This window comes from Thalia democratica, chromosome 1 (genome assembly GCF_965202585.1).
Source record: "Thalia democratica chromosome 1, ktThaDemo2.hap1.1, whole genome shotgun sequence".
Taxonomy (NCBI): domain Eukaryota; kingdom Metazoa; phylum Chordata; class Thaliacea; order Salpida; family Salpidae; genus Thalia; species Thalia democratica.
This window is the reverse complement of record NC_139165.1, coordinates 15,166,239-15,182,633: the sequence shown is the minus strand read 5'-3', so window position 1 is coordinate 15,182,633 and position 16,395 is coordinate 15,166,239. Positions and strand designations below refer to the sequence as shown.

The 16,395-nt window shown below is 25.2% G+C and overlaps 1 protein-coding gene across 1 annotated transcript; it reads left to right on the top strand.

Annotated features, from left to right (window-relative positions):
• Positions 1–735: 735 nt before the first annotated feature.
• Positions 736–2,866, top strand: LOC145834227 (metalloproteinase inhibitor 3-like). The gene is made up of 6 exons (XM_082941607.1): positions 736–820; positions 1,203–1,271; positions 1,538–1,608; positions 1,760–1,871; positions 2,242–2,414; positions 2,708–2,866. The coding sequence occupies exons 1-6, from the start codon at positions 736–738 to the stop codon at positions 2,864–2,866; spliced, it is 669 nt and encodes a 222-aa protein (XP_082797733.1).
• Positions 2,867–16,395: the final 13,529 nt, after the last annotated feature.

The window sequence follows — 16,395 nt, the reverse complement described above, 5'->3', positions numbered from 1 at the left end:
TATTACTCTCTACATTACAATAAAAAGTCGTAAAGACTTTAAAGACATTTTAAGTAAAAAATCTTAATATAAACATTACATAACGTCTACTTTACTTGATTAGATAATTTATTTTATGACAAACTGACTTTAATTGCATATGCATTAGATTAATTGTTTCATTTGTAACAAAATTATTTTTTAATTTAACTTTTTGTTTGCTTTCTAACACATTATCACTCTTTTTTATAAATTTTATTGGTGTTTTTTATATAAAAGTGGCTATAATTTTACTTTTCATGTAGTTATTGTATTTTATTTGTATCGTTTGTTCAAACAAATTTTAAACTGTTTTTCATACATGATCAGAAATTTATATATTGTGTTTACCTAAAATAACACTGTTTTTTTAGTCTCAAACTTTTTGATAACAGCCAAAAGTTTAGTTTTCCAGTAGAACAACTTTTTTATTATCCTAGTCTAGATAACTAAAATGTTCAGTTGCTGCAAGTTTGTATGTAGATTAAGAAGTAATTAAGTTTTTATCAATGTTTATTAACGTTTAATTAATGTGTGCTTACATTAATTTGAAACTAACGTTTAAAAAATGTACAAATGTTTAGCTATAAATTTGCTTTATTTCGAAATATTAAACTTAATTTGTAGTATAGTTATACAGGTGTGTTGTTTACCAACTAATCTAGTTCTTAATTAAAAATGGCCACTTTTGACAAGCTTTTATTCTTTACTATTCTAATGACGTCATTTTATTACGTCACAATAGAAGCATGCATGTGTTCTTATACTCACCCTCAAGATTCGTTTTGCACGTCCGATTTCTGTTAGTTTTAAATATTTTTTTTTAGTTTATAATGTTAATTTTTGTACAAAATAATATTAGTATATTAATAATAATTTTTTTAATACAGTTAAATACTGTTTTTAAAATATTGAAGCTTAGAAATTGTATTATAAAAACTTTGATTAATTAAATATAGTATTACAATTTTAAAACAAGCTATAAGTTGTTTATAAAAGTTCAGAACTTTTCATAGTTTCAATTTTTGACATTATGTATTTAGTCAACTGTAAACTTTGTAACGCGTTAATATAATTTAAGGTTGTAAACCAGTAATGTTTAAAATTAAATATTTTAGACGATTTAAAAGTAATATCATATATCATTACCACTTTTATATAATGCTAAACAACATTTAAAACAGCTGTTTATGTGCAAATAGAAAAGACAAGATGGGTCGATTTTGTTGATGGAAAAAAGATAAATATGCCAAGTTTGAACATTTTATTAATATAGTTTAATAGTATTTTTACTGAATAAAACATTTAGCCCTTTTACAACAAGGCATAAAAAAAAGGTTTATTTTTCCATTCAGTTTTACTTATGCAGACTTTTTAAACTACATTACCTTTTGTAAAAATCACACTTAGATAAAGTTAATAAGAACGTATACTTATTAGACTATATTTAAAATATCTATATAAAAAAAAAATATACAAATAAATAAGTATTTTTTTCAATTTAATTACTTCATTCTAGTGAAATATGATGGAAGAAAGTACAAATTAGTTTTTCCTCATGAAACTGAGTATACTGTGGAAATATTGAAAGTGGGTTTACTAATATTTTATTGTAATAGCTTTAAGGTAAATAGTTATATAAATAGTACATTAAGACATCTACAGTTATTTTAGAAAGCCTGTCTACTTCATATTTGTTAAATTAAAAAAAAAATTGAAAAAGTGAATGCGATCAATTCAGGTTTTCAAACAAGAAGGTATTAGTATCAAGTTAGGAAGTGGGTTTATTTACACTGAAAAGAGTGCCGGATGTGGGATTCAACTGGATTTTGGTGAAAAATATATTGTATCTGGTAAGCAATAAATTATATGAATTATAGTTTCGTTTACAATAAGCTTCTGGGGTGACAATTTAATTTATAGTCTGGGTTACTATCTTAAATATAGTTTTTAAGTAATTTTTACAATTTTGTTTTTTATAACTTTTCTGCAACTTCGAAATAAACTGGAACTAAAAGTTTAAAAACAATCACATAAAGTTTATGCAGCTCTGCAGCTTATTAACTCCATGTTTTACAGAATTTTTTAACAAGCAGTTCAACGTTTATTTTTACGAGTTACCGTTACTTCCATTGTTTTTATTTTTTGTATAATTTTCAGTAAAAATTTAAGTTATTGAAATATTTATGATTTACCAAAATAAACCCTTTTTTATTCTTAAAGGAAAAGTACGCTCAGGCAGACTGTACATACCAACATGCACTTATGTCAAATCCATGCCACACTACTTACACCCACTAATTGAGAAACAGTATGTCAGTAACTACCAGTACCGGTACAAACTAGCTTGCGGAAAATGCAGCTTTTGTACGAAACCGAGTTGTTATCAAACGCCTGTAAGTTTTTGATTAAATTAGTTTGAAACTTTTAACTGAAAAAAAAAGAACTCTAATCAAACTTCTTATAAACACTGCTTTAGTTTTTAAAATATTATAAAACTAATTAGGCATAAAGCGCTAGAGTATAAAAAAACTGTTAGTGAAAATTTACAAGGTTAATGAATGTATTTACTACCTACACAATTTATAAATAATCAAAGTTTTAAACAGTAGTAATATGAATTGTTTTTTTTGTATTTTCCTTAAAAAACGTATTATAAACGATATTAACGAAAAAAATACTATTTCAGAAATCACAAAGACCAACAAACCAGTGCAGGTTACCTAGGAAATGGGGAATAATGAATAAGAAGTCGTTAGAAAGCGTTTGTCTGCCGAAATCTAATGGAGTCTGTAGCAGAAGAAACCCTGTCATATATGATAAAGAAATGAAAAATTATTTGTGGTAGTTCGAGCAAATGTTAATGAAGTTAAACCTGTTGTGCAACTTTTTCTTTTGTTTTTTTATTTATTTTTTTTTACTGTAAGTTTTGTAAACCTTGTTTTACTTCGAAATATTTATATTTTTTTAATATACTTCCAAATATGAAAAATATGAAACCATCGTGACAGCTGGTTCTTTGTTTTTTGTTCGTATTTAGAAAACTTTGACTACAAATTGCTTTATTTAGTTTATTTGAAATATATATAAGGTTTAATGTTGATACAGATTACAGCAAAAATAGGCTAATTGAACTTAACTTAGCAAAACTGCATTTAAAGTGCGCGCGAGAGCTAAAAACTTTCTAAATATTTAAACTTTTAAAAAGCGTATTCAAAATACATAAAACTTTTTCAAATGATTGGTGCAAATTAAAAAAAAAAAGATCTTTTTGTTTGTTATTTTTGTTTTCGTCTGTAAGTATTGTAAACATTTGAAAAAGTCTGAAACACATTTAACTTCCTATGAATATACTTACAAATATAGATAATTAACACAAAGTAACCGTAACAGCTGTTTTTTACTTTTTGTATTTTTCTACGATGTTTGTATTATAAAAACTTCGAGTAAAAACTGTTTTATTTTGTTATTTTTTAATTAAAACTAGAGTTCAGTGTTGTTAAAGATTATAGCAAAGAAGTCTATTGTCTAATTGAACTTAACTTGGAAAATAAATTTTAAGTACACACAAGAGCTAGAAACTTTCTAAATATTTTAAGTTGTAAGTACTTTTAACAAAATATCTCCATCAAAGTATAGCCTAAAGATTTTAGTTTAACTTTTTTTTTACTAAACTTATTTTTTTATTTACCGTATTTTTATAATTATATTTCAAAAACATCAAGTAAAGATACCAAAGTTCTACATATAGTTAAAAAATGTTGCGATAATTCAAAAATTAACGTTTGTTTTTATTTAAACAACGTCATAAAAGTGAAAAGAATAGAAAAAGATAGTAAACTAATGACCCTTAAGTTTTATAAATTTTGATGTCTTTTTACTTTTTATCTGTTTGCTTTTATGAAACGGCTCTTTTTTAATTTGAATAGCTACTTGCACTTATACTTATTTCATATATGTTTTAAAAGAAATACCTTAATACATACCATTAAAGCTAAGTTAAAGTTAGCGTCTGTTTGTAGATATGTTTGAATATACTTATATTTAATAAGCGTGAGTTCTATTGCAGAATTAAAATGCATAATTGCAAGTTACTAATATGCTTATTCAGATGTAAAAAACATAAACTATAAGTCGATAGATTAAGAAGAAATTAAAAATTATATACTTGTTTTGTTCTCACGTACATTGTTTGAAAGTTTTAAGCATGTTTGCAAAATAACATTTTGCTTTAAAATTTAAAAATAGTTGGATATATAAAATAGAATTTGTTCTAAACATTTTAAAATGTGTTAAAAGTTTTTCACAAGACTATGTAAGAACCTTATCTTCTTATTATAACTATCAGTTATTTTTGTATAACAACTATTACTAGTGAATTTGACTATTACTATTTAAGATTGCTCGATTTACAAGTGTAAAGAGCTAATAATACAAATAGAGTGCGATGGTTTATTTTGTTTAACAACAGCTGTTTCGAAAGACAGATAGTCAATCTCTTCAGGCTTCAACAAAATAAGAACAAGCACGTTTTAGGCAACTATTAATAAATACAAAATAACTATTCATGCGTAAAAAGAAAGTAAATGAAAGTAAAAAGAGAGAGAAAAAAGAGAGAGAAAGGAGAAATGCTTTTTGTTAATTATTTTGATTAGATTAAGTTAGCAATTAGAAAAATATATTGTATTGTAATTATAATAATAATAATATCAGAATGTTTGATTATAGTTAAAGATTTTGGCAAAAAGATTGGCTTTAATTCTTAATATACTTCGAAATAAAACAAAACATTAAAAAGCAACATATTAACTAGTAATGGTTAAACACAATGCATGAGTTTAATTTGAAACGGAATATTTAACATTTAACAAAATAATAAAAAACAACAAATAAAACTCAAAATTCAAAACCCTAATTTAAACATTTGTTATACTAGCTAATTGCTTGCTTACAATTCATCAACAGAAATTTGTTCCTATGTCTATAGACTATATAGATAACTTATTTTATAAATAGCAAAAAATGCATGAATACATCTAGTTTTAGTAGCAGAGAACGATTTGAAATAGTTACAAACACAACTAGATATTATTAATTAAACAATTTTTAAGTTTAATTAATTCGTTTTGATACCGATTGTACATCTAAAAATGGTTTTCAACGATAGTTTCATAATTTAAGATCTTTAATTACTTTTCTACATAATACTTTGGTATCTAAAATTGACAAGAAAAACTAAAAATATATTCACACTAACAAACTAAAGATTCTATCAACAAAATCTTTTTGAATCTATATGCAGTTTTTTGAATTATCAAGTACATACAAAATGTTGCAGTCAGAAACAGAATCTCTTTAAACATCAAACCTCATATCTTTTAAATGATTTTAAATCTATAGTTTTAGTTTTTATTAATAGAATAGCAAACTAGATGTCCAGTATTTTTCAAATGTTTTTGAAATATTTTATTTAAGGTTTTCGAAACAAAAACTTTTTGGGTTTTGTGTAAAATTAAGTTTAACGTACTTTATAATTTGTATAACAACATTAAAAAGATACTGTAAAATTAGTTTAAATGTGTTTTTTTTTAAATACACAAATCAACAATAAAAATAAAAACTTATCTATATAACAAATAATTGTGTCAAATCGAAAGTTTATAACTTTACTTGTTTAAAAATGTTTAAAGCTAAATTTAAACCAAATTGTAAATGTAAAATTACAAGTTGTTCCAGGATTCCAGGTTTTTTAGCAATCCTGAAAAAAATGTCTCAAAGTACCTAGTTGAACAAAACGTATTCATTAAATATTTTATAAAGATTGATAAGTACAAAGTATATAATAAATATAGTTGAAAATTCAAATTAAATATCTTAAGTGTCTTCTGTATTTGTTTCAGTCAATAAAAAAGCCATTAAATTTGTTTTAAAAATTTTCAAGTATGTTAATAACTAATTAACTTAACGTTAAAAACTTAAAATTATGCCTACAATTTTTTTTTGAAAACATGCTACTTGTAGATAAACTTATTTAAGTACTTATGTGTATATTTGATTATTGTTGCAAAATGTTGCAATAAAAGTATTTTAATATTAAAATTTTTCATTCGTTTTAAAACATTAAGAAGTTTGCTTTTTTTTACTAATTTTCACTTACGTGATAGTATAAAATGATCAAAGTACTTTTATTTGTATTAAGTTTTTCTTTTATGCACTTTTTGTACAGTTTGTTAATTATATTTTAATATAGTATATTGAAACAAAAAAATTCTTATTAGTTAACAGATAGTGGTTTTATTAAGTGTAAATACTACTTAAATCAAAATAATTTTAGCACTTAAGTGAAAACTAATTTTTTTAAAGCAATTTTGTTAAAATCATAGCATCTAAATTTTTTTAATGCTTTTAAACAATTAAATATTTTTTACACTGTGTTGTAAAATAACTGTTAAGTAAATTATATACAATAAGTGTTTCCTAGTTTTAAAAATTGTTAACAGATTTATACTTTAAACAGTTTTTTACAGTTACCCAATATTAACACTGTGGTGCAAAAACAATCATTAACTAAATTTTATATAAAACTATTTTTTTTTCAACTATTTTATTTATCCTGAAACAAACGTTTGTTAATTAAAAAAATTTTTTTAGGTTTATATTTTATACAGTTTGCTTTTTTTCTGCAAAAATTTGTAGATTTTCATTTCATTTGCAGCTTAGTATACAAAAGACTAATGAATATTTTCATGTTATTGTCATTTTTTCATCCTAAATTTTATTTTACTGTACGCAAGTTGATCTTAAGTTAAAGTTTAATAAAATAAAGGTAAAGTTTTTGATCATTAAAATTATTTTTTTATTTTTTGACTAAAAGTGTAGCTTTAAAGTATTAAATATTTTTTAGTATTTTTTTACATGTTAAGTCAATAAAAATAATGACAATACTATTGTTAGTAAAATTGGCGCTTTTTTGTCAATTTTCGAAGAGCTCGGCAACCGTGGAAAATGACGATTATGACGAGTTTGAAATAATTTTCTCAGCGTTGGAAGAAAGTTCAGCGTTGAATCAACAAATCATACACAGTTATTTACACGAAGAAATAATCATGAAAAGGTACACGGACGCCCAACTTGAAAACGCGGATAAAATCAGGGAGGCTCTTATGCAGAAAATATTTCCCGCTTATTCGGAAAGCGGCACAAACGTTAATATTAAAGAAAGTGAGTGTAGAAATAAAATAGACAAAGAAGATTTCAGTTCAAAAGAAAATTTCACTTCATATTTTAATGGGTACTTAATTAAAGTAGACGACGCGTGGAAGATAAGAGAAGTTGAGGACAGCGTGATTACTTACTGGACTGTGGAGAGCCACAACGTAAGAGACCTTTTAGAATTCATGGACGCTTTCGGCTACCGGTTGCTCAAAGGAAGTGAATATGACTACAAAAGAGTGAAAGCACTGGTGATGATTCTTTTGAAGTATCAATTAAAAGAAGATTTGAACATTACAGGGAGAAGCATGTTAAGTTCTGAAAAAGAACGTTGGGATAAATATGATTTGGGAGCCGATCTGATTCAAAATGCTTGTGACTTGGAATACGTGTTTGACGAATTCCTACCGAACAGTACAGATAACAAACTTTTTTTTGGTATTGACGGAAACAAACAAACAGTTTATGAGTTTAACGAGTTTTGGAAAAGAAACGTGACTTTTGTTACAATTTTCCGAGATATGCAGATGGGTTGGTTGTCTTATTATGGGCGCTTGGAAGAAATGGCTGGATCGCGAGGTTCTTATAAAGACCTTATCAAAAAGGCTTACATGGAAAAGCAGTCAGAAGAAAAAGGTTTTGACAAAAGTGTTGAAGTACTAGAAATAAACTACGAAAAAAACTTTGAAAATGAAAATACTGATGTGAAATCCGTAGATAATGTTTCTGAAGAAGTAAAATGTTTTGACAAAAGTGTTGAAGTACTGGAAACAAACTACGAAAAAAACTTTGAAAATGAAAATGCTGATGTGAGCTCCGTAGATAATATTTCTGAAGAAGTAAAAGGTTTTGACAAAAGTGATGAAGTACTAGAAATAAACCTCGAAAAAATATTTGAAAAAATATTTGAAAATGAAAATACTGATGTGAAATCCGTAGATAATGTTTCTGAAGAAGTAAAAGGTTTTGACAAAAGTGTTGAAGTACTAGAAATAAACCTTGAAAAAATATTTGAAAATGAAAATACTGATGTGAGCTCTGTAGATAATATTTCTGAAGAAGTAAAAGGTTTTGACAAAAGTGATGAAGTACTAGAAATAAACCTCGAAAAAATATTTGAAAAATTATTTGAAAATGAAAATACTGATGTGGAATCCGTAGATAAGGTTTCTGAAGAAGTGAAAGGTAATTTCAATCAAGTTTATTTTTCAATTTTAGACTTATGAGCTTGAACTTTAGTTTTTATTATTGTCAGTAAATGACTAAACTTAAAGTAGCTTTAATGTCAAGGTGTACTATTTTATCCAATCAAAATAAAAATATATTTATTGAAAATTTTATTATTTATTCTTTAATTTTTTTCTTTAATTTCTTATTTATCCTAAACTTTCAATTAATATAAATAGTTTTTTAAACAGATTACCAAACCAAAAAGCCAAAAATACCACAAAATGATAGAAAAAAGTTTAGAAAGTATAAAATTAAAATGAGTAATAAACAAATTGAAAGAACTAACATTTTACCAAAAAAATTTTCTAAAAAGAAAGTTAGTAATGTTTGATAAAGTTAAAAGAATGCTTTTTGAAACTTTCTTTAGACTATAACAAATAAACAGTACGTAAAATCTAAAAAACTGCACTTAATATTGTTTCTCTGATTCTGTAATAAACATTTCATTGCAATAATACAATTTTTTTTTAGTTTTAATAAAAACATTTTATAAGCATTATTTGTACAGCTACCTTGCAATGCTCACCTAAAGAAAGCAATGAAGAAAAAAAAAGAAAGTTACAAGCACTGGAAACCATATTGTAATCCGGATGGATCGTATAAAAGTTCAGAAAAAATTGTGAGTTTTGTAAATATTGTTAACTAAATAATTTTAATTCAAAAAAGTAGCACATATTCAATATTATATATATATATATATATATATATCGATTTACCTATCTTTATAAATCCGTAGATTTAGTTGTATTACAAACTTGATTCTTATACTCAAAATTTGACTTACTGATATTATTATAAAATATGCGTTTTTAACGTATGTAAATTATGCGTTTTTTAAATAGTACAAATAGTATTAAACCTCTCTTTTTATTATAAAAACACTTTATTTTAGATCCTTATCTAACAACTTATAATATAAACATTAATTATTATAAACCTTACTTAAGTGGATAAATTTTTAATAATTAATTCTTAGTTTAGAGTTTAAACTTTAATTTAGTTTCAAGTTAGATTTTTTAGTATTTTGACTGCAAATATACCTTATAAATTTTATTATACTTATTTACAGTGTAGAAAAAGACGTTGTTGGTGTGTTGACAGTAAAGGAATGTTTATAAAACAAATGTTCAAAACTTCTGATATATGCTAAAATAAACTTTCGAATTGACTGATGGTATTGTACATACAATTAAAAAAAATATTTAAAGCTTAAAACAAATTTTAAAGAGTATTTATATTTTACTTTGTAGATAATTTTTTAAAATATTTTTTTATAATTTGTATAGTAAAACAATATCATTATTTTTTATTTTGCAATTCTATTATTTTTTTAAAAGTTTTTGTATTGTTTAGTTGTGAAATAAAATATTAATAACATGTCTCTTTTTTCGTAATTAACACTAATTCGGTTCATAATAAAAGAAAAAAACTATTTTGAAAATAACAAAGTTACAAGACAAAAATAATTAAGCATAATGGTTTTCTTTGTTTTATGCACTATCTCAGATTATTAACAACTCTTTTTATACCTTACTTTAATTGCAATCTACAATTCCGACGACCGAAGCACAAAATAATTAAAAAACTTCTGTTTTGAAAGTATAAACCTGGTATCTGTTAAAAAATTAGTTTTTTTAAAGTTCTGATGTAATTAAAAATAATTTTATATTAGATAATAATACTAGTAAAGTTTTTATTTGAAATTGGGCCTAAGTTGGTTAATTTAAGCTATTAAAACTACAAATCTAGCTAGATTTGGCCTTTTTATCTGCTAAGATTATATTAGGCAATATACTTTGTTTAAAATGGTATCAGAATATAAAACTTTATAAACAAAAACTTTATAGTAGATACTTGACTTCTGTATTACACAAGATAATCACACTAACTCTGTAATAAAATAATTACCAATATAGATACTAATAAAACATCAAACTTAAAAAAAACTTAATCATTGGTACTCTACAAACTGTAGTTGATGAATTTTGTAAGTTTACATATACTTTTAACTAAAGTTTATAAAAACAATCAAAAAACATAAAAAAAATGAAGATTATTTTTTACTTGTATTTTTTTTAATAATTTTGACAACTAACAAGACAAATAAATGAGTATAAAAATTACAATTTAACTTATTTATTTAATATAGCCAACAACAGAAAAAAAAAGTTGATAGACATTTATCAACTAAGTTGATATCCTTATAACATAGTTCTAAATTTTTTAATTTTTAATGATACCTTTTGTAATCAATTAGCTTTGTGTTACTAGGTAGACATTTTGAAAAATTACTCATACACATACTTGTAATGAAACTAACATTTCATTTTAGTATTTTAAAGCTTGTGAATAAATATGGAATTTTTTGTAACAATAAAATCTTTTCCAAAACATTTTTCATTATTCTCAAAACAAGCTTTTCCAAATTTATTTTAAAGCGGATGTTGTAAACTGTTTTACGCAGATTTCGTGACGTGCTTCCAGTATTAAAAAAACAAACATTTTTTATTGTAAGGAGTTACATTTGTTTCAGTGCTTATAAAACGGAATTTTACTTGCATTCTTGCAGTGCAGTAGCAGTTTCGGCAGAGCATTCGGCAAGTGTGCTTTAAGTTAAAATGCATTTTAAACACGTTAGATTTAAGAACTAATATTTTCATGTATGTTTAACTTTAGTTCTCGTATAGAGTGATGTAATTGTATCTTTGTGTTGTTTAGTTTATGTAAATAAAATATAAAAGTTGTTTTGATTGTTGTACTAATCTACTTAAATAATCCCTATTACCCCCCGTTAACATCTGTGTATCGAGACATTAGAGACCATGTGTGGCCTGTATTTTAGGAATCTTCTGATATTTAGGAATTAGGTGCCTTATCAATTAAAAAACGCAGCGAAAAAAAAACTTTAGTTTATTACTAAACAACTTTTTAACGAGTTTAAAATTTTGACAGTATAATTTGCGATAATACTTTACTTTGCGACATTTCACTATGATAACAGTAAGAAAAATTGTGTGAATAATTTTCTACTTTGAAACACCAAGTCTACAATTATAATACAAGTGTGTGGTAGTGGTTTATTTAGTTTTGTTAAAAGTGAAGCTTGATGTCAAGGATTTTTTGCTGGAAGTACTATATAATTTTTGCGGTTATTTCTATGTATAGCTTTATATATGCTTTTTTAGTGCTTAGGTGCATATTTTATCTGCTAACGAGCATAATATTTCTTCTTCTTAGTGCACAATATATTTTGCAACTAACATAAGTCGCATGGGGGCGAAGTATTTCGATCCTAAAAAGCTTAATCTTTTTAGCTAAGGGCACAAAATAAGTTGCAACTAACATAAGTCGCATGGGGGCGCAGTATTTCGATGATAAAAAGCACAGTCTTTTTACTCTAGTGCACAATGTTCTTTGAAGATGTAGCAATTCACATAAGTCGTCAGGGGACGCAGTACTTTAGTGCAAAACTGCATTTTATAAGTTGCCAAGAGAGCGCAGTTATTATATTTTTCTAAGCATAGAAATGTAAAGTAAGAACCGCAATAAAATTTAGAATTACAACAGCAGAATAGTTGTTCTTAATAACGTCTGAGTTTTAGCTGATAAAACAAATTTGTCTATTTGTTTACTACTACTACTTTATTGTTTTGATCTGCTGATTGATTGTACTAAAGTATAGATTGTATTTGTTTTAAATTAGAATGTTTCTGAAGTTTAAAAATATATTTGAAAGAGTTTTCATCTTTCTTAGTCGTTAAATGGCTTATCGTTTGCCACATTTTATTACTCGTTTCAAGTTCAAGTATAAAGTTGTGTTAAAATTTTCCCTTTGAAAGAAATCGAAAATAAACTCCCCTTAAATTGAGCAGTCGTCGCTTGTTAAATAAATTGTTGCGTTTGTATCTTTTTAACGTTGTTTGAAGCAAATTGTCGTTTGATAACCACAGCTTTAAGCACACCTGACACCTTGCTACTGCATGAAACTTTAAAAGTCTTTTTGTTTATAAGTACGACAATAAACAAAAGATTGAATGAAGATTTTGTGTTTGTTCTATTACGTCACAATCAAGTTCCTGCTGTCATTGTTTCCGAAGCCAATCGATGTGGTGTTTTGCTGATTCAACAAACCAGCTAGAAGACAGAAAGTCAAATGTTTCCTAAAAGAAGCAAGACGTTGTCAATGATCCAATTGATGGTTCAGAAGCCTCTATTAACAACCTGAGGATAACAACCTGAGGATAACAGCCCGACGACAAGCCCGAGGACAACAAGTCCAAGGACAAGAACTTCGAGGACAACAAGCCAGAAGCCAACTAAATGACTATCATTGTTACCTTGTTGTGTTTTATCTAAGTTTTTGTAAATTTTAAGATAATCAGATATACAATTTCTTTTTTTACTTTTTTTAAACCGGACTTTTGATAATGTCTAAAAAGTTTAAAGTTAAGTAGGATTTTAAGGATTTAAATTATTTAAAACCAGGCTTTAAACGTTAAAATTGAAAATTAAAAAAGAAACAATGTAATGAAACTAACATTTCATTTTAGTATTTTAAAGCTTGTGAATAAATATGGAATTTTTTGTAACAATAAAATCTTTTCCAAAACATTTTTCATTATTCCCAAAACAAGCTTTTCCAAATTTATTTAAAAGCGGATGTTGTAAACTGTTTTACGCAGATTTCGTGACGTGCTTCCAGTATTAAAAAAACAAACATTTTTTATTGTAAGGAGTTACATTTGTTTCAGTGCTTATAAAACGGAATTTTACTTGCATTCTTGCAGTGCAGTAGCAGTTTCGGCAGAGCATTCGGCAAGTGTGCTTTAAGTTAAAATGCATTTTAAACACGTTAGATTTAAGAACTAATATTTTCATGTATGTTTAACTTTAGTTCTCGTATAGAGTGATGTAATTGTATCTTTGTGTTGTTTAGTTTATGTAAATAAAATATAAAAGTTGTTTTGATTGTTGTACTAATCTACTTAAATAATCCCTATTACCCCCCGTTAACATCTGTGTATCGAGACATACTTATTTATAAACAATGTTTTAGTTTTAGGCATTATTTGCTGAATAAATAAGTTGTTTACTATTTACTTTGTTGATAACAATAAAAGTTCTAGACCTAAATATAAGGATAATGATCAATTCAAAATTTTAAATTCTAATAACAATATAATATTTTACTCTCTTGAACCTAATCAAACGAGATCATCAGTTGAATAAAACCTATAAAATTTTATTTTACATGAACATGCAAGAAGACATTAGGCTAATTTTGGTATAAAAAACTTAAACAAAAAACCAAGTAAAACTTAAGTTTCAACCTATCAACTTAAGAAAATTATAACGTTTTATAAATTTCAATGAACTGATGACCTCGTTTGATTAGACTAAAGCGAGTGAAACATTGTATTGTTAATAAAGTTTAACATATTGAATTGAATAAACAATTTAATCGATTACTTATTTTTTTCACTGTTTGGTAAAAAATTGTATTCTTGTAATTCAGCTAATACTTATTAACCAAAGCAGCGAAGAAATGTTTTGTTATCTCAATGAAAAGTACGTATTTCACAGAAATTTGATTCGCATGTTGATAAATGTTCTTTAACTCTTGTTGTAAGATGCCTGGACGTTTGACCGATATAACTTTACTACAGAAGCAATTAAAACTACACACGACACAACTTTTATCAAATTCGGGTATTGTGTCCTTGAGTTCCAATCTTAAACAAATACATGGGTTTGAAACAAACTTACTCTTGGTTTTAGCTGATTGTAAGTTAATTGTTTGAGATCTTGTACTTTCTTCTCAAATGACTGTGGTATTTTACCCATATATGGTAATTTAAGAACCGCAGAAAACTTATCCGGTCCAAACATTTAGGTTTCCTACAATTTTTATTATGTAGTTTAATAACTCTCTTAATCTATTCCAATGAATAACCATTTTTTATCAAAATCTCTCTGATTTTCTTTGTTTCAAAATAAAGTTACTCGGAGGGCAAATTATAAATCATCAATGGTAAAACGTTTTAATTAAGTTAACTTTCAGTTTCACAGTACAAAATGACAGATAGTGTAATTATTACCCCGGGATGATTGTTTTCTGTTGACACCAGTGAGAAATTTTTCTGTGCTCCTAGTGATTAGTAAGTCCAAAAAAGGAAATTGGTTATCTTGTTCTATTTCCTTTGTGAAATTTTTTTCTTCATGCAAGGAGTTTAGCTCGCAAAATAAAGCTTCGTTTTTCTCCTAAGTTTGAGAAATAACCATACAATCATCCCGTACCTAACGTAAAGAACTTGTGAAGACGAATTCTCAATAACTTTAGATTTCAGATATCAAATAAATATGTTCGCCAAAGTTTGATTTTTTTAAATATAAATTATTAAAATTATATGTTGTTGAATTAAAATTAAGTAATTTCACTCACACTTTTTGAATAAAAGTTATTTGTGTCTCTATATGTTTTTGGTTAACATCAATAGGTTATAAATAATTTTAATAAGTTTTAAGTAGTTACTTTATTAACATATTTTAAGACTTTTACTACTTTATTCGCAAGTTAAGGATTTTTTTTATAGAAATAAAAACCAAACAAACGGTTTTATAAATATTCAAAGTAAACACCTAGAATAAAAAAAAAATACAAAAAAAGTGATTCGTTAACTGTTTTTTTTTTAAATACTTTTTAAATTTTTCAAAAAAGGTAAAACTGTTTTTTTGTTAAAATGAAAAAATTAAATTCAAAAATATTACCGTTAAACCATAAATATTCAACAAGTTAATCATAAAAAAAAATGTGTTACATTTATATAGTTGTTACCTAAAATTTAAATATCTAACTTGCAGAATTGTTCATATACTTATAATTGTATCTGAATTATTGAGTTTTTTAAACTAAAGGTATAAAATACTAAAAGAGATTTTGTATTACTCATAAATACGTTAGTCTTTCACCTTATTAAAAAAGAAAATAGTACAGTAGTTGACGATTAGTAAAAAAAAGTTAGGCCGAAACTTTTTATAAATAATAAAAGAATTTAAAATAATACTATAATTATTCTTGATTTGCTGATCGTTAAACTTTTTTTTGATAACCCTCTTTTATCTAAAACCTCAAAAAAAAGTTATACAATCAAAAAACTAAACATACTTTTAGAAATTTAGCCAATATCTAAAAACACTTATTTTTATTTTTTTGAAACTATTTGGTTTTTTTTTGTTTATATTGAAAGTAATGCTGACTTAAGTGAAAATTCTCATCAAGAGTTTCAGTTTGTGCAACGTGATAATCTACAACTCTTAATGTCTATTTTTTCAAAAAGTTGTAAAACTTCAAACATTTGTTTTAAATAAATGAGTATGTTATAACTTAATTTCTGCAGAAAATAAGCAAAGTTATTTAAAACAATATAACAATTATTAATTCATTAGTTGTGTTCTCATACATGATTAAAAAAACTGTTAAAAAAACTAGATAAAATACAAAAATAGAAACTTCAACCAGAAGTTTAAATTTAAGCCAATTCTTTAAAGTTTGATTAACGTATTTCATAATTAAATATAACTGCAGAGTTTAACATTTTGAAATTTGCTCGGTGCGATCTTGTTAAAAGTATAGATAGTTTTACTTCTCTTAATTTTTAATTTGAAAAGGTAGTTGACTTAATGATAACAAACTAAACAATACATACCAAGCAAAAAAATATTTTTAACAATAATGGTTTTACAATAACTTTACAATAAAATATTTAGAGATCAGTTATAGTTTAGTTATATTTAGTCAATATAAAGAAGTATTAATTTAAACACTACTGCCAACTAAACATAATATAATAGTACGTATTATAAACATAAACATTTAATAGGTTATTAAAACATCTACTTAAAAAAGTTTGAGTTTATTAGTACTTTTTACTTTAC

Coding starts and splice junctions, on each gene's coding strand:
- LOC145834227 (XM_082941607.1), top strand. CDS start 736: ATGACGTCATTTTATTACGTCACAATAGAAGCATGCATGTGTTCTTAT. Junction 1,609..1,759: donor ATACTGTGGAAATATTGAAA/GTGGGTTTACTA, acceptor CGATCAATTCAG/GTTTTCAAACAAGAAGGTAT. Junction 2,415..2,707: donor CGAGTTGTTATCAAACGCCT/GTAAGTTTTTGA, acceptor ATACTATTTCAG/AAATCACAAAGACCAACAAA.